At 43.5% G+C, this 26224-nt stretch overlaps 1 protein-coding gene across 2 annotated transcripts in view; it reads left to right on the top strand.

Annotated features, from left to right (window-relative positions):
- PXDC1 (PX domain containing 1) overlaps nt 1-19768 on the top strand; it is a 32528-nt gene extending 12760 nt beyond the window's left edge. For both annotated transcript variants that reach the window (XM_027789031.2, XM_055800381.1), the window contains exons 2-5: nt 4141-4232; nt 4518-4635; nt 8639-8750; nt 15719-19768. In XM_027789031.2, coding sequence (XP_027644832.1) covers nt 4141-4232; nt 4518-4635; nt 8639-8750; nt 15719-15836 — 440 coding nt within the window. In that variant the 3' untranslated portion in view covers nt 15837-19768. The remainder of the gene's footprint in view (nt 1-4140; nt 4233-4517; nt 4636-8638; nt 8751-15718) is intronic.
- The last annotated feature ends 6456 nt before the right edge of the window (nt 19769-26224 follow it).

The following is a 26224-nucleotide window of genomic DNA, read 5'->3' as shown; positions in this document are numbered from 1 at the left end:
ATGTGCATGTGCCTGTTTGTTCAGGCGTTTCTAGCATCTGGAGATTCTACACCAGCCTCTGGGTTTGGTTTTTTTTCCCTTTCTCTCAGCCTCATCAAAGCTTCCAAATAGGAAAAAGAAGATGGGCAGGAGAGAACCCCCCCCAAAGTGAAAAATAAAGCTGAAAAGCTTGGGTGCGGTTCTGTGACCCTTCTTTATACAAGTCCTGATGCCTGCTCAAACTCAGTACAGTGCCTGGGTGAGAAAGGAGCTTGAATGAGTGTGGTGGGTTGACTTGGCTGGGTGTCAGATGCCCACCAAGCTGCTCTATCACTTCCCTGCTCAGCAGAACAGGGGTGGCGAGGGATGGGGGGTAGGGGAGAAAAAATAGGGTGAAAAAGAACTTGTGTGTCAAGATAAAGGCAGCTTAATGAAGCAGTACCAAAAGTTGCGCATCCAGAAGTGAAGGAAAACAAGATGTTACCCTCTACTTCCCATCAGCAGGCGATGTTCAGCCACCTCCAGGAAGCAGGGCTTCAGGATGTGTAGCAATTGCTCCGGAAGAGGAACATCATAAATAAAAAATGCCCCTGTTCCTCCTCCTCTCTCTTAGCTTTTATATCTGAGCAGATGTCATACGTTACGGAATAACCCGTTGGTCAGTTTGGGTCAGCTGTCCCGACTATGTCCCCTCCCGAGATCTTGCCCCCCACCCCAGCCTGGCGGTGAGGGGTGGGAAGGCTGGAGGGGCAGCCTTGATGCTGTGGGAGCGCTGCTCAGCACCAGCCGGAGCACTGCTGTGTTATCACCGCCTCTCTGGCTACCAAAAGAGAGCACAGCACTGGGAAGGCTGCTGTGGGGCTCAGCCAGGACCAGCACAGTGGGGCGTCCTAGTTGCAGTCTCTTGCTGCAAAGCAAAGAAGCTGCAGCTTCTGCAAAGGCTGGGGTTTCCTGAGGTGAAGCCTTTGACAGGAGCAGCTCGAGGTATTCCCCGCTGCTCACCTAATGGTGCTGGCAAAGCGGAGGCAGCACTGTGTTGTGGTGTGGGAGAGGAAATGAGTTGCAGGGGAGGGTGAGAGCACCTTAAAGCAGTCTTGCTACAGGAGGCTTCACATCGTGAAACCACAGCGTTCCTCATGCACGTATGTGCTGGTGGTGATGGCAACAACCAGTGAGGGTGAGCTGCAGGGGAGCCAAAGCAGGGACGAAGGCCTTCTGCTCCCAGCCGACTGGGCAGGCAGTGCCTTGCTCCGGTTAGTGTGGCTGTGGGGTTGTGAGCAATCCCTCAGGTTGTGGGACCATAGTGTATGACTAACTGCAAACCACAAGGGCATCTGTTAACTCTTAGAGAGACTTGTAGAGTTCAGATAAATGAGAGCCTCACACACTTTGTGGCTAGTGCAGAAGAAATGACAGGGTTCAGTATGTATATAATCAGTCAAGTGCTCTCTGTGTGTTTGGACTGCAGATCTATGAAAAAGGAAGGCTTTAGCCCCGCCAAACTGAATTCCCTGTATGGGGAATTCATGTAAGGTCAGCAGGTTTGCACCCCAAAGCTGTGCATCTGTAATCATTAAGCACATATATAGGAAGCTGTCCAAGCAGATGTATCACTCTCCTTCCTACGCTGTCTGCCTTTTAGTTTTGGTATTACTAAAAGCTTTTTTATAGTTTTTTATCATGTCAGATGTTACAAGTTGTCTGTGCCAGTTTCCAAGTCAGAGTGTGGGTTTGCATGGCTGGTGCCTTTCCAAGAGCTGGAAGGAGGAATATACCAGGGCTGGAAATTCCTGGTGAAAGCAAGAAGCTGTAAAACCTCCCACTGGGTGATCTGTGACAGTGCAACAGCCTGATGGCATTGTCCAACTTCTCTTGCTGAAGCATAAAAAGGCTGTTTGGAGCTGCAGATGCTTTGCCCGATTACTAATGAAAGAAAATCCTAACTGCTTGGCTGGTTTTCCTCACGGGATGAATGCTCAGTGTTGTTGGTGAGGTGGATTTTTTTTTTTTTTTTTTTTTTTTTTCTTCTCCTGGTCTGAATATCTTGATTTGTTTGAAAGTATCCCTCTTCCTGGTAAACTGCTAGTTTCAATAGTAAAAGCTTATTTGGGAAAGGGTCTGAGGTTGAGGGCAGATTTGAGAGAGAGCGGTTGGGTGCTGAATCCTGGGTGGGTCAGCGATGAGGTGTTTGCCTGCAAGGTGGGAGCCGCAGTCGGGCCGTCTCTGCTCTGTCTGTGTCAGTATTTATGCAGCCTGGATCCGGACCAGCCGGAGAAGCGGAGACACCCCACGGTAGCTGGCACCAGGGTGGCTGGCTCTCTTTTCTCTGATGTGGGCTACAGCGGGGCGACAGTGTTTCTAACATCATAGGTGGGTGTCTGAGCTGTAGGGCTGTTGGCAGCATTATTTTTTTTTAGGCCAGATGAAACCACTTCTTTTTGAAAGGTTTGAACTTGTTTTCAGATGTGGGATGAGAACATATTTGTGGAGGGGCGAAGGAGATCCACCCAGGCTTGCTCACACCCAGTAGTTAGGAAGATGAAGGGTGCTGGTCTGCAGTTCAGGTCAGTAATGTCAAGCACAACCCAGCTAATACACGGTCTGTGGACCCATGCAGATGAGTTAATTTGTGTCTACGGCCTTTCAGAGAATTTCCATGCAAAGCTACCCGACTCTAGTGTACACCGGTCAAAGCAGGCTACACGGCTGCCTGCCTTACACGCCTGCTGGTATGCTCTGCTCTGCTGTCAGAAGAGGGAGCAAGCTGTAGCAGGGTGAGGGACAAAACCAGGTAAAAAGAGGGGCTGTCAAGCAATAGAAAGGCTCATGCAACCAGGCTACTTTTGTGGGACAACTGTCAAGTAAACCTGGTTGCTCTGGAGGCAATCTGTTTTATTTAGAGCTGTAATTGGAGGAGAGCTGACCGTTTCGAAGTCACACTTTTCTCTGGAAAGTTTGTACGGGATCGTATCTCATTGGTAACAAACACCAAGGACTGATGGAGACTGAAACTGTTTGTGGATGTTGTCTCCACACTGTGCATGTTTCATGTTTCTTTCTATATGTTTGCCTTTTGAACAGGGAGATGGAGACGTGCTTAGTTTAACACAATTTTAGTATATTGGTTTCTCACACTGCTTTGCAGATTTGTAGTTTTGATGGTTTTGATTTATTGAGTCTTTTTCTGCTCCAGGTTTTTGTTGTTTTGGTGGTTGTGGTTTTTTACCAGTGGAGCTTGTGAAATTCAATAATCTCTTCAGTATTTCATTCTCATGTGCATATCCTGCTACCCAGAAAAGATGCACAAATGTAGAGGCGAAACGATGACTGGGTTAGAAAAAATAGGTTACAAAGATCAGAAATAGAAGGGCTGCCAGAGGGAGGCAAGATTGTAGGGTATACTTCTCCTCATATTCCCTGTACGAGCATATAACCTGCACTGTATTTCCCTGGGTCTGCTAGAGGAGGGGGAAGTTACAGATGCCCTGCTGGTTACACATACAAAATATGGTATTACAGTTAAAGATCCCTGTACTGAGCAACTCAAAATTAGAAGCATTGTAATCCCTTCTGCAGCACTGTGATAATTCAGTGATTATTAAAAAAAAAAAAAGAAATCCAAGAAGTCGTTTTGCACTTGAAGGACATGATACTGAGAAATCTTCCTTGGGCCGCTCACTGGGGCTTACACGCAGAGAAACACAAGACAGCCCTCAAAGGGTTTTGTTTAGCTTATGTTTAGTTTTTCCCTCTTATCTGTGGATTGTGGGTTTTGGTTTTCCTGGGGTTTCTTATGCTTTTTATTGACAGGAAAAAGGATGAATCATACTTTTTGGCAGCAGAAAACTGGCTGTTTGATTATCACTGCTGGGAATGCTGTGTAGTGACCTGTGGGTGAGGGCGTAGTTCTACTTCTGCTCGTCTTGCAGCTCCTAAATGTGATCATAAACAGCTGAGTTTGTGTCAGGCTTACAACTCTGCTTGTAACTACACCCACCTCAGTTTGGGGTTTGGGCTTTATCATCTGTGTGGGTTAAAAGACATTTCTGGGAGGCATGATATTTGAGGTTGTCCCACATCTTCTTGAGTGAATGCTGAAGTGTGTCTACATGTGAAAGTATGCTTTTGTCTATGCTCATGATCTGTTTACTTTGTTTCTAGGGCTTATCACAATAAAAGAAGCCCATGATATAGAAGCCAGACTTAATGAAGTGGAAAAGCTTCTGAAGACTATTATAAACATGCCCTGGAAGGTGAGTAAGCCAAGTTCCACATTTAGCCCAGCTTGACTCCTCCTTCATGATGACATGCCCTTTCACGCAGATTAGAAAGTGATGGGCTTTGCCACACTCTAAAAGAGGCAGCAATTTATTGAGTATCTTGGAGGAGAGCTGAGCGCCAGAACTGTGTAACGACATCTCCAAGCTTTTGTTTGTAATAAGTCTTTCTGTCATACTATGAAGGTATAGAAAGGGAGAAGAGGGACAAAGCAAACTATCGGTAAAAAATGGATGTCTGTTTCTTCTTCTCTTTTTCAGTATTCAAGATCTGAAGTTGTCCTCACGTTCTTTGAGAGATCTCCTTTGGACCAAGTTCTAAAAAATGACAATGTCCATAAAATTCAGCCAAGCTTTCAAAGTCCAGTAAGAATATCAGGTAAGAGTTGTTTAGCTTCCTACAGTTGACACAAGAATTACAGAAGGAAAATTACTTTATTTGCTCTTACCCATGTTCTTTCTCCATGAGCAATTCAAAAGATAGTTCCCAATAGTCTGCTTTATGATATAGAACTTATAATTAGCCTTGACATACTATGCAACATGCATTCATGCAATAAAGTGGCAGGTGAAATTGAAGGCTGATAAATGCAAAGAAGTGGATGTGAGGAAAATGCAGTCCTCACTATTGTCATGTATGGTAGTGCTGTTCCTCTTAGGAAGGAGATTTTGAGGCTATTGATACAGTTCTGTGAAAATGTAAGCTCAGTGCCAAGCAGTGAGCAAAACCAGCAGTAAGAATATTAGATATTATTAGGAAAGGAGGGGAGAACATATGAGAGGAGCACAACCACACCTTGAATACAGCGTGTGCGATTCTAGTCTCTCCACGTCAGAAAGGTTGTAATAGAATTTAAAAGCATACAATAAAGGACAAGGATTCAAATTGTTAAACAGCTTCTGTAAGAAAAAGGTTAAATAAAGAAGGATACTTCAGCTTTGGAAAGAGATGACAGAGTGGGGATATGATGGAAGTCTACAAAGCTCTGAACAGAAAGAGGTCGATAACCCTGTGCTTCTCATGAAACAAGTACTATAGGCTATCCAATAACATTGACAGACAACAGGCTTTAAACAAACAAAAGAAAGGTTATAATGCTGTTTTGTTTCCATTTGAAGCACAGTTAAGGAGTGGAACTCATAGACATAGGATATGGTGGAACTGAAAGCATAAATGATTTCAAAAAGGAATTAGACAAGCAAGTGGAGGAAAAGTACATTGAGACGTCACAGGTGGAGACATGGGAAGTTTCTAAACCACAAATTGCTAGTGGGTAAAAGGGAAAACAGTATTACTCTATCCTTGTCCATTCTTTTAGCCTTTCCACTTTTCATCTGCTACTGACTGTTGAGAAGAGGTTTGTGAACTTTTGGTGTGCCTGGGTTTGTATTTCTATACTGAAACGTTTTGTTTCAGCCTAATGGCAACTGCTGGTTTTGTGTCACCAGAAGAGTTTATTTCAGAGAGTGAAATAAAGTGAAATACTACATAGTCCTCCAAGATGCATGAAGTGTTTAGCATGACACAAGTATCAATTTTCTTAGGTACTAACAGTATATTGGTAAATGGCCAGTCAGCATGTCAACATGCTAAATGTGTAAACAGTGTGTCTTAAGGATTGATCTTATGCACAGGGTGGACTTTTTGTAATCGATTCTGAGCTCTGGTTTTAAGTGAACTATTCTTTATATATATTCTTTATATTATAATATATATTATATATAATTATAATTATATATAAATATAATATAATATATTATACATTTATATATATTATATATAAAGAATATATAATAGTCTTTATATTAAATGGTAAATGGTTAATGACCCCACCAATAGCTCTTTAGAAGTGTACTGTGTCATACAGAGCTTCAGGGAGAGGTGTGGTCCTGCCAGCCCATCTGAGCTGGTGCCTTCTTGTAGGAGCTCCTGTGCGCAGGCCGCTGTGCAGCACAGGGGTTGTGAAGAGGAGCCCCCAGGGCCATCCTGCAAAGTGTGGTGACACAGGTCTGGCTTTCTGGGAGTGAGAGACAGGAACCAACATGTGCGTCTCCCACCCCATGGTTAGGGAGGGTTGGATGATGTCTTGAATCCATGTGGAAACCCCAAGTAAAATTCCTGGTGTGTTTTCCTGACGTTAGTCATCTTCCAAAGGCTGAATGTGGTTATTCACTTCGCTCCTTGCGCTTTGCCAGGACGTGTTCTCAGCGCTGACCCTTGAGAGCATATGCACTGGCTTTGTCTGAAATATATTGCTGCTCTGTGAGATCAGAGCTGCAAAGTGAGTCCTAGCACCTGCCCCTTATGAAATGAAGGATCCCCAAAATATGTGCTGTAAAAATGTTTCAGAGGGTGGCTGCTGCCAGCGATACCTCATTCTTTTTGCAAACAGGCAAATATCAATAATAAATGTATTTGGAATTGCATTGATTAGAAACCGCAGCATTGCTCTGACTTGGGGCTTTCTGCTGTTTGGAAGGGTTTTGGATGATTTTTGTGAGGGTCTGGACTCCCTTAGGGCACATGTACTGTGTGTGTGCATGACTGAGTATGTCACATGGTGGGTACAACAGAGAGAAGATGGTCAAGACGAACCTAAATTCAGAGGGCGAGTGCCTGGCTGATGGACAGAGGCTAGCAGCTAGCCAGCCTGTATGTAGAGGAGCTGTGGAAACCATGTTAGCTGAATAATGTCATCTTTCGGTTTAATTCTAAATTAATTATGGTAAAGATGAGTCAGACCTAATTAATTGAGGAAGATTTTACTACCTGTGCAGCTATCCAAAAGCATCTTATGGTAATTAGTTTTATCATTGAAGTGATTGTTGCAAAGATTTGGAGAACATAGGTGGAAATTTGATGATAATTGGTATTTGCCTGGTTTGAATGTTGCATACTGGAAATGTTTCCAGTGCCGGGCAGCGTTGTCAGTAGATGGCAGTAAATGTTAACGTCTAAATCCGTTCGCACAGCAATGAAATGGTGTAACTCTTAGGTCATATCAAGGACACTAGGAAAACAGCGGCATTCCTGTTAGTGATAGTGCAGCTTTCTACGTGGCTTGCAGACTTAGAAAAACTGGCAAAAATGTTTTCTGTTCTCTGGAAAAACAAACTGTCCCCCACGTGGTCCTTTCAGAGTGGTGGGTGATGGGGAAGAGAGAAAGGGCTGCCCTCTTAGATGAAAGTTGAATATTAATTTATGGTGTAATAAATCTTATTCTGCAACACGATGCTGGTTCAAGATGAATCACAAGTGAAGTGTGATTCTGCTGGGATTCAGTGTTTTTACCACCCCCAAACGTATTCTGCTAAAGTTAGCTGCAGTAAAATACAGACTGAAAGTCAAAGATGACTTAAGAAAAATATGGAGGTGAGTTCTGGCGTTTACCTTACTGTAGGAACATGTAAAGGTACACTTTAAAAAATTACCTCCATTCTTTGTCCTGTCTCATTTCCTGCTCATTACTTGAACTGTATGTGTAGCTGGAAAGTGTTTGTTTGAGGGTTCACTCTAGGTATGTTTTGTACCTGACTTTCTGTCACAGACTAATTTCCTTTTGTTTGTACTGATAATGCCAGGCTGCAACACAGGGTTCTCGTGCCCTGAGGCAGATCATGAGTCATCCCACTTAAGTCAGTGATGATTTATACAGAGATGTGTGCTCACTTGGTGGTGGCCCTAGCTTCATCTGAGATTGTGTGACCAAAAGGAATCCTTGCGGCTTGCCTAGTTTGCCTTTCCAGGTAGCACAGATGTGGATTAACTTCTCATTCACATCAAATAATGTTCTTTAATTATAAGCTCTCCCCATGGCAGTAAGTCAGTGGAATTAGGTGTAAATTTTAGCTATTTTGGATTGGAGGCTTCTTCCTCAGTGAAAAACAATGAAGCAGAGTTGAAGGCAGCGTAGAAGATGGTAGTGCTTAAACTAGACTTAAAGCTAGTGATTGAATTAACTTGGAAGGTCACTTTTTGTTTCCTTTTTCCTGGCTTTTTGTTTTTTCTTTAACTGGCTTAAGCCTTGGACTGTCTAGGAAAAATACAGTTATGGTTTGGTAGTGGTACGTTGCAATATATGGATTAGCTGCCGTCCTGCTAAGGGTGACGGGAGTTTTGCCATTGGCAATAACAGGACTGAAACTGGGCCTTGCTTGAAGTACTCTGTGTCATGAATTGATTATGTGAATAAAACTGCTTAAGCACTGGCAGTTTGCAGATGTAAGAAGCTAGGAAACCAACTCTTCATTCCTGCTTTCATGTAGACATTCTCAGCGTCACACACGCATCTCGGTTCATAACCATGTCAATTGCAGATGATATGTGGTTGTTTTCCAGCTTTCTTGGGGTTTTTAATCTTGTTTTCTTTCTTTCCTGACAGAAATCATGCGATCAAATGGATTTTGTTTAGCCAATACTGAAACAATAGTCATTGACCACAGTATACCCAATGGAAAAGAGAAGCACCTGGACGTAGATTCAGCAGAACACTTGTAAGTGGGGTTTGTGCATGAGTAATGCTGTCAGCTTTGGATAAACCGCAGCTTTCCCACCTCCTGTAGCAAAATGTTGTCCTCTGTCTAGGAGCAAAACTGGTACAGCTGTCCTTCTGAATGGGTGAAGGTTACTGGGCCTGATTGCTAACGCTTCAAAGCTCTTTCTATTAAAATGGATCAAGTGGCTGTCAGTGAGAATCATTGACCCCAGGGAGCTCAGTCCTCTGTGTATGAAAAGAAGCTGTGGCTGTCATAGGGGTCCTGCCAGGTGAGAGTAGAAGAGTTTTTTTTTTCTTTCTCTCATGACTGTGATGAGAGCTGGCTTAAATCCAAATTTGGAAACTCAAACATCCTTACAAATAGAATATCCTACTACAAAGGATGTGCTTGCTTTGGGGAGCAAAACATCATCCTTGGAGGAGGGGAACACACCCCTGAATGTAATGGAAGGGAGCTCAGCAGCTGCCCAGGTGCTGCGGGATGCTGGGGCTGGGTGAAACGTGTATTGCTTTAGAGGAGAGGGAAGTTAGGCTAGTCTTACCTGTAAATTCTGCCTCCTAATATATGTAGGTATTCTGGGGTCAGAGACCTGTAACCAACCAGGAGGGCTTTCATGTAGGTCTTAAGTCAGTGACTGTATTGACAGATGGGTATTGATGGAAATCTGCCCCTGCCATAGCAAGTGATTGATATTTCAATGGGCTTCAGGTAGTGAAGCATTTAAAAATTTGTCAGAGAAACATTGACCTACTTTTTCATTAGGGCAGTCAAAATGATGGAAACAGAATACTAAAAGCCTTATGGAGGCTTTATCTTTGAATGCAGCACTCTGTCTTGCCACATTTGGAATGTGGTCATTGCCCATGTGGAAAGGCTTAGAGCTTGACAAGATTTTGTCAGGGTCTGGAGTGTGTCAGTGGCTGCAGTGTAATTTCTCAGAGTCTTTCTATTAACTTATCACTTCGTGCTTTGAACCTTGACCTTGCTAACAACATTTAAGCTTATAAGCTTATATTAATGAGGCTGAAGCGACACACTGGAGGTAATTCTGTAAGGCCAATGTCTGGAAATTAAAGCTGTCGTAGTTCATAGTGGGTCACTCTTCAATACTGAGAGTGACAAACAATAGGAGAAAATGACCAAATAAAACGTTTTACTGCCTTATTTTGATTATTTTTTAAAAAATTATTTTTTTAAAAAATCTAGTTTTAAATTTAAAAATATTCTGTGGCCCAAGCAAAACTTACTGGTCTGGGATCAGAAACTGCCATCATCTAACTGTCATCCCACTGAAGTCAGAATTAAGTCTGGAATTAAGGCCAGAAAATACTAATATGATAAAAACTATATGGTAGGCATGGTTTCCCAGAAACTGTGGTGAAATAAATAAATCTAGGATAACAGCTTGGCTTCGTGCATTTGTATTTTATCTTCCCTGAAGGAAGTTAAATCAAGAGTCAAGAAGTTAATAAATTCAAAATGTCTGTTTTACATGGTGCCCTAAATTTGCCCGTCCTGTAGCTGTATTTTATAGCCGAGAGGTAATAGCTAGGAGATAACGGCACTTGTGTAGCACAGATGTTTTTTTAAAAATGGAACTTTTTTTAAAGGCAGAAGTTTTCTATAATGTTGCTTTAAATGTACGTTAGTCGCCCAGAAAGGAAGCTTTAAAATCTTTCAAAATCCTATGCAGTTCCTTTTTGGTCTCTGTAAAACTGGATATATAGGATTGGTGTCTTTCATTCTGAAATCAGAGTTAATTCCCTGTGGACTTGCATATCCTCAGATGGGAACTTTTTCCTTTCAGCACATGAGTCAGACATTTTGAAAAGCAAACCTGTATTTTTTGGAGAGAAGCACTTGAAGCTTCAGCAAGTAGCATTCATTCCCTGAGGTCCTGCTGCAGTGGTTAGCTTTTGCAGCCTGCAGCGTTACCTACCCAGTGATCCATCAGCTGAAAAGTCTCATATTTGTTGCAAAAGAAACAATAGCATTTTTGCAAGTTGGAATTGCTTACTCTGTGGTTCTGAAGTAGATGCTTTCTGCTTCCTTAATTTTCTTTCTAATTTTATTTGGCAGTGCACAGTACTGTTGCAAAATGTGGTGAACCCCATGTGCTCAGTATCCATGTGGCATAAATAGTCCTTTTATGCATGGTTCTCAGAGTACTCTGCAGTTCTTTTGAAGGGATGGGTGGTAAATAAATACATTTGAACTTACTGCTTTGGGTTTGCTACAGAGGTGCTTTGCCCTGCCAGGACTGTTTGCGCTTCTGTCTTTTAGGCCAGCAGGAGAGGCTGTGGCATTGGACATGCTGCCTTTCTAGCAAATTCACTCCAGTTGTAGATGTGCATTTTCAGGACGGTGCTACCATTGCCACAAGCACGTTGCTGTCCATGGGAGAGACTTTCATGGGTGGGAATGCAAAAGCAGCACAGAGATGGTAAAACCAGATACAGAATTTTTCCAGGAAAAAAGAAATCCTACTCTTGACAGGAAAAGAAAATGCTTCCCCTGTGCTTTTATGTCTTAAATGGGAGGAGATCTTTTCAGGTACTGCGTGTACACAGGGTGATGAGAGGAGCTGGGCTGTTGTCTCACACCATGTTTACACTGGTGTTACTCTTGTGAGTTACCGAGAAGTGTCAGAGAATCACAGAATCATTTAGGTTGGAAAAGATCCTTAAGATCATCGAGTTCAACCTAACGTCGAGTAAACCTAACACTGCCAAGTCCACCACTGAACTATGTCCTTAAGCGCCAAATCTACACGTCTTTTAAATAACCTCCAGGGATGGTGACTCCACCACCTCCCTGGACAGCCTGTTTGAGTGCTTGACAACCCTTTTGGTGAAGAAATTTTCTGTCATTTCCAATCTAAACCTCCCGTGGCACAAGTTGAGGCCATTTCCTCTTGACTTGTCGCTTGTTACCTGCAAAAAGAGACTGACACCCACCTGCCTACAGCCTCCTTTCAGGCAGCTGTAGAGAGAATAAAGTCTACCCTCAGCCTCCTTTTCTCCAGACTAAACACCCCCAGTTCCCTCAGCTTCCCCTCACAGGACTTGTGCTCCAGCCCCTTCCCCAGCTCCGTTGCCCGTCTCTGGACACGCTCCAGCACCTCAGTGTCTTTCTTGCACTGAGGGGCCCAAATCTGAACACAGTGTTCAAGAAGCAGCCTCACCAGGGCCCAGCACAGGGGACAATCACTGCCCTTGTCCTGCTGGCCACACCGTTTGGATACAAGCCAGGATGTGCTGGCCTCCTTGGCCACCTGGGCACACTCCGGCTCATGCCCAGCCGCCTGTCAGCCAGCACCCCCAGGCCCTTTCCCACCAGGCGGCTTTCAGCCACTCTGCCCCCAGCCCGCAGCGCTGCGTGGGGCTGCTGTGACCCACGTGCAGGACCCAGCACTGAGCCTGGTTGAACCTCACACCACTGGCCTCGGCCCATCGGTCCAGCCTGTCCAGATCCCCCTGCAGAGCCTCCTGCCCTCCAGCAGATCAGCACTCCCCCCCAGCTTGGTGTCATCTGCAAACTGACTGCGGGTGCACTTGATCCCCTGGACCAGATCGTCAATAAAGATATTAAACAGAGCTGGCCCTGGCACTGAGCCCTGGGAACACCACCTGTGACCGGCTGCCAGCTGGAGGTAACTGTTCACCACAGCTCTTTGGGCCCAGCCATCCAGACAGTTTTTTGCCTAGCAAAGAGTACGCTGGCCAGGCTGTTAGCTTCTGTGTACCTTGTTTCCCTCTTCTGCCTAGCAAATGTGAGCAGCAACTCTAATGTATTAACAGAGGTTAAAATGGTGAAGGAGGTTGTCTTGCAGCACAAGAAGTAGGCCCTTGTGAAGGACGGAGTGTCTGTCAAGGTACTTTGAGGACAAAATAGCAAGAGCAGCAGTTTGGGCATTTAGGAAACTGCATGTCCATAGTAGTTTACAGAGATTATTTTGGGAAGAAGACCTGTTGGTAAGAACACAAAAGCATTTGGACCGTTGGGTGTCCCCTACAGCTGCTAGCTGCAGTAAACAGTCCTCGTTTATTAGGTTTGGTTTGGTACGAGCTCTCTAGGGCAATGCTTTGCAGACTGTGTCTGTGCTTCCTTTTTGGCATCAAGGAAAGTTTTCTGCATAACCACAGCATGTGAATGCCGCTGCTTTGTACCCGAGGTACACGCTGCTTGTAGTACCCTGTCAGTGAGGCTGAAGAACCGCAAAATCTATTGGGCGTTCCAGTTGTAATAATCTAGTTTTATACAATTGACAATAGAAGAAGAGCAGAATACTTTTCTTGACTCCTCTTCTGCTTTCTTCATTCTGTCAGCCCTACTGATATTTCATAGTTGTTTCTAGATCACTAGCAGTCCATAAGACAGCACAATGTGGTCTGTGAAATGTTTGCAAGATTCAAAGTCAGCTCCCTTCTGCACATGTTCCCACACATGCAGGCAAGCAAACAGCCTGGAGGCAGTAGAGGAATGAGGGTAATAATCATTCAAAGTTCAGTCTCGTTTCTGTTTTGTAAGTAAAGAGCATAGCAACAGCATTGCAGGGGAAAATCCATGAGTTTCTACTCAAAAAATGTTCTGGTCCTCATAGTTAAAAAAGAGATGAGAAGGACAAGGTAATAAGTAGTATGGAAATGACAGAGCTGTATCCGTACATTGCAGAGTGCATACACCATGCTATCCGATAACCTGTGATGCTTCTAAAGCAGGTTTTGGGGAAAGATGGGAGTGGGAGATACATGTTTGTTTATCCTCCCACTCTTCTTCAGGTCCTCTGAAATACCTGGCTCTTAGGGCTTTCTAGAGTGAGGTTAGAGGAGTGTCTGCTATTGCCTCACTTAACTAAAGGAGTCTTAACTAGTTCATGTGTAGGTGAGATGTAGTTTCAGACCAAATTATTTTAAAGCATCATTCGTTTATCTGCTATGCAGAGAGCTGAAGGATGCCAGCCTGGAAAGGTAATAGAGACACATCCTGTTGTCAGAGCTAGGTTAGGATTTCTTTTTCCATCCTGTGCAATTTTTCAGTTTCTATTTCATTTTTTTTCTCACTCTATCAGAATGAATGCAAGTTCTTTCAAAATATTAAAAAGAGAGTGACAAAAAGAAACTTGACAGTTCTTCAGGTCCTTTGCTTGAATTGAGATGAGATTTAATCCTTGACCTGCAGTGACTGTCTTTAACTGCTAGGCTGTCTGGGAAGAACTAAAATGTTTTCTTACTGCAGAAATTCAAGCCTCCTAGGAACAGGAACGTGTATAACTGAAAGTGTGGGTTTTAACACATTGATGCCTTCTGGTTGAGCATAGGCATGAGACGCTGGGTAATCCTTGCAAAAGTTCAGGTTACAATGGAGAGTTTAGGAAGTGGGAAGGAAAGTACTGAAGCAAGTGAAACTAAACTTGGGAATCTCTTTGTATTTTGATATTCTGTTTCTCAAAACCCAAATCTTGTGCCATGGGGAGGACAGTGTGGCTCTGGAGGAAGGACATTATAGTCGTTATTTCCTATTTGTGTTAGACATTTGGCCTCATACAAAAGCCAAACCCAGAGAAGGTACCTGGGAAGTGAAAGAGTGAGAGTCCAAGTTCAGATGGGAAATAAAGGCAGTTTCCCTTCCGCCTTTTGGGGGGAACTGAGGCACTTTGTGTTGCTGCCACATGCTGTGAGAACAAAGTGTAAGGATGTGGACCTCAGCTGCATGATTCACTCTTCGAGAGCTCACTTACTGCTTCATTCCTTCCTCATGATTAGCTTTGAAAGTCAGGGGTAACAAGGTGATTTGCTTGCATGTGCCATGGTTCTCACTGACCTATGATTTATTCACATACACGTGGGTGTGGGCAGGAGGAGGTGTGGATGGGACTAGCTCTGAGTATTTTCTGTGAAGATTTTCCTGTACCATAGTGAAAGCTCTTCTAGACTTAGAAAAATCTCATTGTAGAGGTATCCAAAATTGCCTGACAGGAAAGGCTATGTCCCAGGAAATCATTCATTCGTTAGTAGGAGGGGAGTCCTGGGGCCTGAAAACAAACTAATAATGCTTTTGGTCTGGCTCATGTTAAATGCAATGTGGTAACCAAGTGTCGTGAGATATGAAGTTCAGTTGTTACAATGACAAGTGCTGTGAAGGGTCAGTGTCACACTAGAGAGGAGTCATAGAAGTCCCTTTTACTGAAGACAGATATCCAAAGAGAAGAGAACTTGCTTTCCTGTTATGCTGTGCAGCTGTGTTTTAGAATAGTTTTAAAAGGGAATAGCCATCCTGTTTTACTGAAAGCAAAATCATCAGCCCATTCATTTCCATAGGTTATAAAGAAACAGGCTTTCTGTTTCTTTAAGGACATGGAGAGTAATGGTTTCCATTTACTTCTCAACTCTCTCTAGGAAGTATTAAATCTTGGTTTATGAAAGTGGCAGTGGATGCCATTGCTGATGTCTCCAGTAGGTTATCCTAGCATAATGATACGTAGGCTGATGTCAGAGAAACTATAGCTTCACGATGTGTAGTTGATCTGCTTGGACCTTCCTTGATAACTTCTAGTATGAATTCAAATTTCACGCTGCCAAAAGAGGGAGTGAGATATTGAAGCTTTCGAAAAAGAGTTGGGTCTCTAAATCTTTGTATTGCAAACTGAGCTTCATAAAGCTGAAGCTGCAAACCAGCATTAGAAATACTTCTACTACAACACTGCTGTGGTGTGAAGCAAGCCCACATATTACATTCACTCAGAACTTTTAACTTGCAGTGCCAGCAGAAACATTCCTGCCTGCAGCCCTTTTTCCAAGTAGTCCCCTCACAAATGTCTTCTCTCAAAATTTCCAGGTGTCAGTCTTCAGATACCCTAGCCTTCTCCCTCAGTGCTTTCCTTCCAATTTCTTTGACTTTGATTTTCTGAACGAACATTAATGACTTAATGCCTTTTGGTGGTTTTTCTATTTATTTCTCCTTAGGTTCGAAAGTGTTAGTGACTTTACCTCAGAACTAGAAGACAGTGATGATCCAACAGCTTATGTCACCAATTTGACATACTACCACTTGGTCCCATTTGAGACTGATATTCTGGACTGAGGCTGCTCAGTGATGCAGTCAGCCAGCATCCAGCCGACCTCTTCATCCATAGGCTCTGCTATCTCCAGCATTGCATCTCTGTGAATAAGGCTGCGCGGGCAGGACCAAAAGCCAGAGGAGTTGCAGCAAGTACGCCACAAACCTGGTTTTGTAGTCTGGCCCTCCACTGTGTGTTATGGAGACATCTTGTAAGGAGGTAACTGCTTCGCTGCTGACAACAAACTCGTTTTCTGTGAAAGCAAGCTAGCAGAGGCCTCTTGGGGCTCAAGGAAATCTCTACTATGTGAGAATTGTCGGTCAGACACAGCCATCAGAAACTTGTGCTGTAGTATGCTGTCACCCATGCTGCTTGGCTTGCAGTGCAAGTTGGGGCTTCCTTTTTTAGGATACCACCAGAAACTTCCCCAGATGGCGTGACCACACTTTTTATGCTATGTAAGCAAGAAGGCGAGCAAACCAGCTGAATTTTGTCAGTTCCCTGTGTGGTTGCTTAATGGAGGTCTTGTGGGTCACTTTTTGCTCAGCTACCGGGTGACTGGTGCCTTACACGAGATGTCAGAAATACCATTGAGTGCCTCCAGGAAACAGAACACATGAGCTGACCACTTCTTTTAATCATGGGGTTTTATATAATCACTGAAGAGGTGACTACTCTTTCCTGGAATAGTAAAGCAGACAGCAGCTGGCATTGCAATGGACTGTGCATGATGTTTGGGTACCCATGTGATTTCAGAGATCTGGAAAGCTGATGGGAAGGCTGAGCTGCCCTGCTAAGAAGGGTCAAGGCTATGGCAGGAACTTGGATATGATTTTTTTTTTCATGTGGACCAGCGAATGTGAATGGTGCTTACAGTTGTTTACATCAGAGAGATAATTCCCTATGCATATTTCTCCCTGGAGGATGGGAAGGAAGACAATGAGATTTATGTTGTATTTGGACTGAAAAAGAATGATAAGCTACAGTGTCTACAGTGGCAGGAAAAACGCTCTGTCCGCTGCCGGCCTGGCTCAAGGAGTCTGTCTAGCTTTCCAATATCTGCCTGCAGGGCCAGGTGCAGGCCTCATTGTCGTGTAATGTCATGGATTTCAGTGGCAGTAGGACAGTAGGAGCAAGAGTGAGATTGGACCCTGCAACCTCTTGACTACTGAGTAGTACAGTGTTAAAATCTCCTCGGGGTCTGTGTTTTGCAGAGCACTCTGAAATCTCAGCTCTCACTGTGAGTGCTTAACACTTGCCAACCTGACCTTTCATTGAGCTTTTTTCAATCTGTTTGCAAACATGAATTTGAACAGATTGAAATGGGAAGAAATGCATTTTGGACTTGTTTCTTGGTAAAGGGGCTTACTTGGTCCCCAAAAAGTTGATACAACTCACTTCTGCAGACTTTTCATTTCTCTCTATAGAATAACATTCAAATAGAATTTGCTAATGTAAATAATAAATTATTGAGAATCCTAATTCTTTTACACAGTATGTTTTTAAAATATATTTTAATGAAATAAAATATAACTCACCTTCAGTACACTTCTGCAGCTTAAAACAATGGCTTCCTTTTTTTTTCTTTTTCTTTTTTTTCTTTCTTTTTGTTTTATTTTTTTTGTTTGAGGATGCTTTTGCAGGTACGCCAAATCCTCTTTCTCTAGTAATTTTGGAAATGCGCTGGGTTTTGGCAATTCTTTCTGTGCTCCATGTGTTGCCCATACTGCAGATATGTGAAACCTCTGCCTAACTGTTGATCTTGTGTCTAGCTGTATGTGGTTTAATGCCACTAAGATTAGTGGAGGAATTCTGCATTTTCAAGACCATGAGTGAAATCAAATGTGTCAGGTTTGTTGTTTTTTTTTAAGACAAACCAGGTTCTCGTATGTTAAATTTCTGGAGTAGAAAGGGGTATTTTCACTCATGCAAAGGTTTCTGAGCAGCCTCTTGAATTAGAATTGGGAAGGTTGGTTGGTTGGTTGTTTTACTCTCATTAGTTTTAACTCTTTGCTTTCAAAGTTAACCATTATGGGGTAGAAATAACATCTAGGAAACATGTGCATTGGACTGGGAATTGGTATATTTGATTTCAATTCCTGGCCTTGCTGTCAGCCTACCATGTTGCTTTGGGTAATTCTGCTTCATCTCCCTATCCCTGAGTTTTCCCTGAGTAATAGTTTGAAAACCACCAAGTGTCATTGGCTTTTGATGCAATACTGTCCCCGATTCCTTTGAATTTTCCTATGAATTTTTAACCACATGATAACTACTTATCTTTTTTAAAGCATTTTAAAATATATGGATTAAAAAATAGAGAAGTATTGCTAATATTTTAAATGTACAACCACATTCCTCATATGAAAACCAGCTAAGCTGCACACACAGTAAAGTCATCAGGGAGTCTAATGCAAAGGAACTAATCTACAAACAGAATTTGTACCCATTTCACTTGGATTTTTCAAAAGCCATTTTGATCAAGTATTTTCCAGACATGATGTCATGTGATTTTTTTTTTCTCTTAGGTGAAATATTTTTATTTGATAAATCAAAGGAATGCAAATGGCCATGTGTATTACTTTGTCCACAGAATCAATTAAAAAACCCTTTGGTTAAATTGCTGCAACTTTCGCATGTGGATCAGGTCTCTACAACTGAGAGAGGTTTAGAGTATGAATTCTGCATATGGTTGATTCAAATGTACCTTACTGTTGACCAAAAAAAAATATATCTTTGCACACAATTGAGAAAGGAACACAGAGAATTTTCTTTTTTTTTTTTCTTTTCAACCAGCTCTAATTATAGACTAGTAACATCCTGCAAGAAGGTAGTCTAAACTCATTGCCAGATATCATTCCATTAAGTTTTGTTTTGTGATGTAGCACAATGCTCAACTTCTCCAACTGTGCTTCAGTTTCCGTTCTGTTTGGTGGCATGTCATGGCAATATCATAAAGAGAGCATCGCTTACAATAGCACATGGGTTAGTGTAGTAATTCTGAACACTTTGAGTGCAGAAGGGATGTTGGATCCAGAGTCTAGGCCTGCAGTGTAGCAGTTTAAACATAGGTAGTCACGAAAAATCTGCAGTCAGAAGAGAATGTTTTGCTGTCAAGGCAGACTAAGGCCTTGGTGTAAAGCTTATGGTTCAAAATGTGGTTGGTTAAGCCAGTGCTCCTCAAGCAATATAATGTGATAAAGGGCTAATAGGTAGGAGGTAAAAATGTATGCACAACTACAAATGCATGTGAGTTGTGAATAGTGTACTAAGATGTAACCCTATTACTCATTAAAGATAAAATAGCCCTAAGTTTACGTGTTAGTGATGAGAAAGTGGACCTGGTCCTCCCAGAGAATTTGTTGGGATGCAGAGAGCCTGTATGAGCAGTTCTCACTCTGCTGAGAAAAGGAAGTCTCCAGCTGAAGTGTTGACTCTTGCCATGCCCTGGTGTCATCTCTCTCCTATTCTGGGCCAGTGGTTCTCCAGCTCACACTTTATAATTACTCTGTGGGGCTGGCCTGGCACACAGTCCACCCGCAATGCCAGAGGGCACGAGACCCGTGCAAGCAGAGTGTGCTTTCTGCTGTGTCTCGCCAGCCCTTCACGTGGGGCTTGAGCCACTCTTTTTGGCTTCCTGGTAATGTCCTCAGCATCACACAGGAATGAAAGGAGTATTTGTGTCAGCTGAAGCATCAGGTGGTCAGAAGCAAATAAAGGATGGCAAAGTGGAACCACAGGTGCTCAGTCTGTGGGTCAAATGTGTTCCTTCTCTTGGAGTGACCATCTTCCAAAACAGTCGTGCAGATGTCTGTTGGGGAGTGGGACGGCTGGATGCATTTTTTCTTTCCACTGAGCCCTTTGGGGGAATTTTTAAACCAGAGGATTTGTGTCACACCAGAGCCTCTCACAGAAGAAAGTTTATTTATCAATAAATAAGCCAGTACCTAAAAACGAATCTTAGCTACCTCCTTGTCTCTCACCTTGCTGAGTGGAAAAAAACATGCCTATCTTCTTGCTTGCTGCTTCTCTGTTGAGAGGATTAAAACAAAGGTCTGGAAAACAGGGATTTGTCCTGAAATCTCTCTGTTTTGGGGATTTGCCTGAATTTTTGTCCGTGGTTGGTTGTCGCTGGCTGCTGGCATGCCCTTGTGGATCCTGTGTGTTGGAAAGAGCATGTGTCTACAGAGATCCTCGGCTGGGGAGATGGGCACAGACCGATGCCCAGGCAGGGGCCAGGGGTTGTGGAGCACAGGCGGGCTCTGCCCTCCTTTGTGTCATGGTAGCTGGTGGGGAAGTGGCCATTTCCATCTGCTGGTCCTGCTGAAAAGGAGTAAGAGGGTGGGTTCATACAGGGCTTGTAGCCATGGATGTGGGCAGTTAATGCATGTCTGCCTGTATGGGGATGCTCTGCCCATTCACGTGGTTGTATGTAGGCAATCCTCTTGATGTACCGAGGGCAAAAGCTGTGGGTGAAGCACAGCCCTGGTGCTGCTGCACAGCCACTGTCACATTAACGTCTCAACAAGTGGGCTGAGCGCGCAGGGCTCCCCCGCCTCGGCCTGCTGGGGCCATGGCAGCAGCCACAGCGGCCCTGGGCCTGGCCTTGGCCCGGCGCCATGTGTGTGATAAGGGTCTCTGCGGGCACTGCCAGCAAAACAATTTATAATCAATCAGGAACCAAGCATCCCTCGCAGTCCTTTGCTGAAGTGCTTGACAGACACTCATGGGAACTGGTTTTCCTTTTTGTTATTTGGGCATGCTGCGTTTTCTTCCTTTTCTTTCCTGCATTTCCAGCTTCCCAACGTGAATGTCAGGGCGCCACAAGGGCCGGTGGCAGCGGGGGTCCCCGTGGGGCTCCCCAGGCAGGGCCTGGCACCCCGGGCCTGTCCCACCACCCCACCAGGAGCAGGGCCTGGAGCAGCCCCGGCATCGGGCACCTCCCTGGGGATGGGGGTCGGCCAGGACGTGGGGAGCCAGAGACCAGCCCTGCTGTGGTGTTGCTGGAGCAGGGGCTGGTGGCCCGGGGGGCTGACATGGGGTCCTGGGCCATGAGCAGGGTGGGGAAAGCCCAGGGGCAGGCAGGGACAGCCAGGCCTGTGGGTGCCTTGAGGCCCAGATGCTGGCTGCTCAGGATTTTTGTCCCGTGTGTGTTGGAAGTACATTTATTTTTGCCACAGTTAAACAGGTAACCTGATATTCAGGGGAGATGAAACAGGGTGCAGAATTCAGTTCTTGCTGTGTTACTGCATGAAAAAAAGAATCACAAACAAACAAGCAAACAGCAGTCTTTCATTATTTAATAAAAATGTAGCTGAAATAAAATTTCATCTCTTAGATTTCTAAACAAGACCTCTCCCCTGTGAACCCATTGTAGGTAGTAAAATTCCCCATGCTCAGGTCTGCAGAACGTCTCGGGGTGTGGGAAGTACTACCATCCAACTTGGTGGTGTGTTTCTTCAGAAACTTAATAATGAATGTGTAATTATCAGTATTGTTCATTACTTAACATACTGATGATTCTAACAGAAAGGAGCCGCACAAGGATTTTCTCCCTAAACCCCTCTCCGCAATGCCAAGCCACTTCCTATATAAGCTGTGTTATTAAAAAGCCGGTCTTTATTTTCTCTGCAACTTTGGCTTCCCCCTTTGGCACACCGCATGGGGATCATGTACCAGTCCTTGCTATTAGTTGCATGAGCAGAATGGAGTTGAAGTATACTGGTATCTAGTGAAGGAGCAGGAGGTATGTGCCTCTTGGGAGGAATAGCAATGACAAAATCATTTGGTTTTTATTTTTCAAGTCATGAAATATGCTGGCATTATAATGTTGTCAAATCCTAAGAGAGTTAAGGAAGAGAAAGGGTATCACACTATGCTATGTCTTTTCCCCTAGTCTTTTTATTATGTTTCTGTTATAGCAAATACTTTTTAAAAGCCTAGCCTTGGATTCCAAGGCCGTTCTTTATATCAGCAGTAATTTGTAGCTCAGCATCAAACTCTTAAAAAAACATATTAACGTTCTCTAATTGCTTCCTATAATAATGTCCATTCTTGTTCTAGTCAGCTATCTCTGAACTCCCTTCCCTACACATACAGAAATTGTTCAGGCTGTTTTACCAGTCAGCTTTCATCAATGTAATTGCTTTCTTATGGAAATATTCACACCCTAAAGTGCAGTTCCCAAGTTTTATAGCACACAGAGCATTCCCATTTTCGGTGTTGTCAGGTAATTTCTTCTTGCCCTAAGCCAATTCTCATTATAATTAACATTGTTAGTAATACATACATTGGGGGATTTAGGTAAGGGAAAAATACCAAGGTAATATTATACAGAATATATCTAGATTTAATAAATGGAGCATTTGCATTCATCTAAAAGTCCATAGCAGCAGTGAATATGTGGAAATTGCTTGGATGCATTTGCAATTGAATTGTATGAATTCAGACTTTCTTGGGGTTTCCCAATCCCTGTTATCATGTCTGTGTTTCTTGCAATTAATGTATATAACCTCACCATGCTCTGGTGAGAGAGAGAACAGCTCGAACTTTCATATCACAGAAGGGGAGATGGAACACCAAAAGGTGGCGGAGACAGGATTTTGCAGTGCTTAGTTTTTATCCTAGCAGGACGCCTAGCAGGCAGATGCCTTGCACTGCAGGACAGGAGTTGCTACAGCAGTTTAAGTTGTCGTTCTTCACTGGAAAGACTGCTAGTAAGGGGAAGGTGCTCAAGTAAGGATTTAGAGGAAAGCTCCTCATTCTCTATAAAGATGCCTTATCAAACCTTGCATAGTAGAAAAATTAATTTTCTGCTGTCTTGTGAGGCTACCTATGTGTCTGAAGAGCTGGCTGGTTCCAGATCAGCTCTCAGCTGCATGAAGGCCGGCTACTGCCAGAAAGGACTGGATTAGACCCCAGCCACTGTCCAGGCTGCAGAGATGCCTTCCACACCCATCTTCTAGTCCTCAAATTCTGCTAAACAATTTTCAGGAACTTTTAGATAGAAATGACAACTGACATACTGGCAAGAAGAAAACCCAAATGTGAGCAGTCTTGACTAAAAGCATCCTGGCATCAGCTCTGTGTATGTTTTTTTCAAGTGAACTTCAAAAAATAGAGGATTCTTCTCTAGAATCTTTTATAGCATACGTGGGAGCTCCACGTAAGACCTTGCATGTCCCTCTGGTACAGCTGTTTCTGACACAACCTGGCAAAAATCACTACTTGGCCACAGTTGCAGCACATGTGTTTGTAAGGTCTGTGAGCCACGGAGCCCTCTTTGGCTCCCCTGGCATCTCACAGGAGGCTTTCAGCTCCTCAGAGGCACTGATCCTCTCTACAAAGCTCTGTGTCATAACCTTAAAATGCCTCCAGCATTCTGGGGGGCTCCAAGCATCTGTAGTAATTTCCATTAGTAAGTTGGCTTTGTTTAGAATCGTAGTTTCATTTGGAAACCATCTGCAAGTAATCACAACCTCTTCTTTAGCTGTATCACCTTGTACTGCGCAGGCTGGAGATAGAAAAAGTACCAGCAGCCAACTTTGTTACATAAAATGAAAAAAAAAAAATCAGCACCATCACCAGCCAAACAACTGTTGTCCGTAATTTTCCCTTGTAGCTATTAAAATTAATTTGACCAGAATCCATGAGTTCTGAATGAACATACACTGTTCTAAAACAGAAATTGCCCAAATTTTGCCAGGTTTCCCTTTGTCTCATGGGAGCTGGCTTCAGTGGTTGAGCACAGTGATACCACATGCTGCATTCAACCATCTTGAAGTGACCTTCAGATAGAAAAGCAAGCAGTGGGTGTACTGCAGGCAGGAGGGGGCAGGAGGCACAAGGATGGCCTAGAAGGAGAGGGATAGAGAAATAAGGGAAGGATTGTGTGCAAACAGAGGAAATCTCTGGGGATAGTTTCAGTCTCGAAGCTGCAATAATTCATCTTTGTCAGAGTGAGGGTGGGCTTGCATGCTGTTGTACTGGCACTGTCTGAGCGCTAAATCACACTGTTCCTCACCTGTTATCCTGCAAGAAACAGCATGAGCCTTGGATGGTTTTGAAAGGGGGAGATGTCTGTATCTGATCGGGAGCCCTTGTATAAAATGAATGCGCTGGATGTTTTGGAAACACATTTTGCAGCAACAATATTTATTGCAATTGCCCCTTTAAAGCAGCACACAGCTCTTGTAAAGGGTTTTGCAGTTCAGCTTCTGTTTTAATTAGTCCCCCATACATCTTACCCTGTCTGCTTCATTTCTGTATTTGTCGGACTCAAATGCACATGGCTGCAGGTGAGGGCCATGAGGGCACTAACAGGCTTTGATTGCCCTGACCGCCCTCACCTGGGACCCCACCCACACCCTCAGAAGAAGGGGCTCAACTTCAGCTCAGCCCAGGAGCTTTAGTCCTTTCCTAAGGCAGGCTACAAGAGTAGCTGCCCTTAGCTGTGCTCCTGAGTAGTTGGGGGGATTTTCTAGGCTGTCCTCTGACATGATGCATGCGTTGCCTGATGCTTGCTGGATACCTGATGGGAGCTGCTGTTGCCACCATGCTTTGCCTTGTGGTGAGTTCCCCTGTTTCAGTTACTGGGACAAACCTCACCTTTAAAAGCATTTCCTGATATGAGTGTGAACTTTCCTGTTATAGGTAAGTGCTTCCCAGAGATATCTGAAGAGACTATGTGCTTGGGAATATGTTCTTTGTACAGTGCATGAGTTCATAGTATAGCTGGCTTGTTCTGGAGAGTATAACTGCTTGATGGCTCAGCTGCTAGAAAGCACTGATGTGCATTGATATTTTTTATGAATTAATCATGCTTTAGGGTTTAGAATAAAATGACAAAATCTGCTCACATGTAACTTCCAAAAAGAATCAGTTTATGGGCTTTCATGATGGGGAACTTTGCTTGTGTTTCTCTTCTGATTCTAGCCTGTATTGGCAGAAACTTTATCAATGGACAGTTCACTTGAAATGGCTTATTGGCTTCCTCTCTCTGTAGCGTGAGTAAATATCTAATCCAGCAAACAAGCTGGTGTTACATTAGTCACAAAATTGAACCCATATTGGTCATATACCCTGTAGATCCAGGTGGTAAATATGATCATTGCAGGAGGAAGAGTGGAGATGTTGCCTGGCAGGTGGTCCATAAAGGTCAGGGTTTTGAGAGGTGAGATATCACTCTGGAGTCTGCACAATCACTGCTGGCATTGGTCGTGTTGAATGTGCAAGCAATATGCTTTTCAGAAAGAATGATTTTGGTCTCCTTTCTACTTAATCGCTACTGAAGTGCAGATAGGAAAAATAGCATGGGAACCTGGGGTTTGGTTGTGAACAGGTTAAATGGGCTGGGAGTCCTGCTCCTCAAGTTGAGGAGATAATAGTGACATTTAAGCAATCTGTACTGAAATGCAGAACTGCAGTTTCTAGGCTGTAAGAAAACTCTTGATTAAATCTGTTTCCTTTGTGCTTAACAACCTGAGAAATGATGAAGGAGGCAAGCCAGCTGTGGAGGTTGGCTGATCAGATACATGACTGAGGGGAGAAAAATCTGCTGCTAATGGGTGTAAACATATGTTGGCAAAACAGCAGCAAGAATGCCGGTCAAGGGATATAGTCACAGGTACTGTAGCAATATATAATGAACTTTACTGGGATTTGGCTTAAGGTATCTGAAGTATTAACATGGAAAACGGACATTATTTCCCACAGAGCTACAGGGTGAGACAGGTTTTTTATGAAGCAAGCAACAGGGCAGGGAAATATATAACTCAGTGAGTCAGAAGAGTTGCAGAGCAGTTGCATGGCCACAATAAAATGAAAAGATTGGAATTATGACTTTAGGGGGCTCTGAGATTGCAGATCCAGATTCAGGGGGTTAGCCTAATCAGGGGTTTAGCCTAATTAGGGAGCATCAAGCACTATAGTGCCTCCTAGAAGAATACATTTTTCACCAGCAGTGTGCTTTAGGTTGATAAGGAAAGCTGGACACAATTAGAATTTAATGTGCAAGTTTATTAGGCATCTAAATGGTGATTTATTAATAGCTGTGAAGAAAGATGGGTATCTTTCATATTTTATATATAATCAGATGCTTTCACGTGGGAACCTCCTCTAATATGTTTAATTAGCCTGAGAAGGGAAAATATGCTCCTGGTGTATGGTACTGTTATCATTCCAGTCAGTGAAGCAGCCTCCAACATAACACACATCAAATGGGGCTCAAGGCTGTTGTGCTAAAAATAGCTGCCTACTGCTTACAACTGTAGCAGAGGCTATGGCTGCACCATAGAAATATAGATGCCAATAGCACGAATGTTGAATTCTTGGTTAAAGGAGATGTATATGGCTCACATTTGGAAGAAATATTTTTCTGAGCAATTAAAACCTGTAGTGAGCTTTCTAAAGTACA

The sequence above is a fragment of the Falco peregrinus genome, chromosome 3 (assembly GCF_023634155.1).
Source record: "Falco peregrinus isolate bFalPer1 chromosome 3, bFalPer1.pri, whole genome shotgun sequence".
NCBI classification, from domain to species: Eukaryota; Metazoa; Chordata; class Aves; order Falconiformes; family Falconidae; genus Falco; species Falco peregrinus.
Note: the sequence above shows the minus strand (reverse complement) of the source record. Positions and strands in the feature narration are given on the sequence as shown.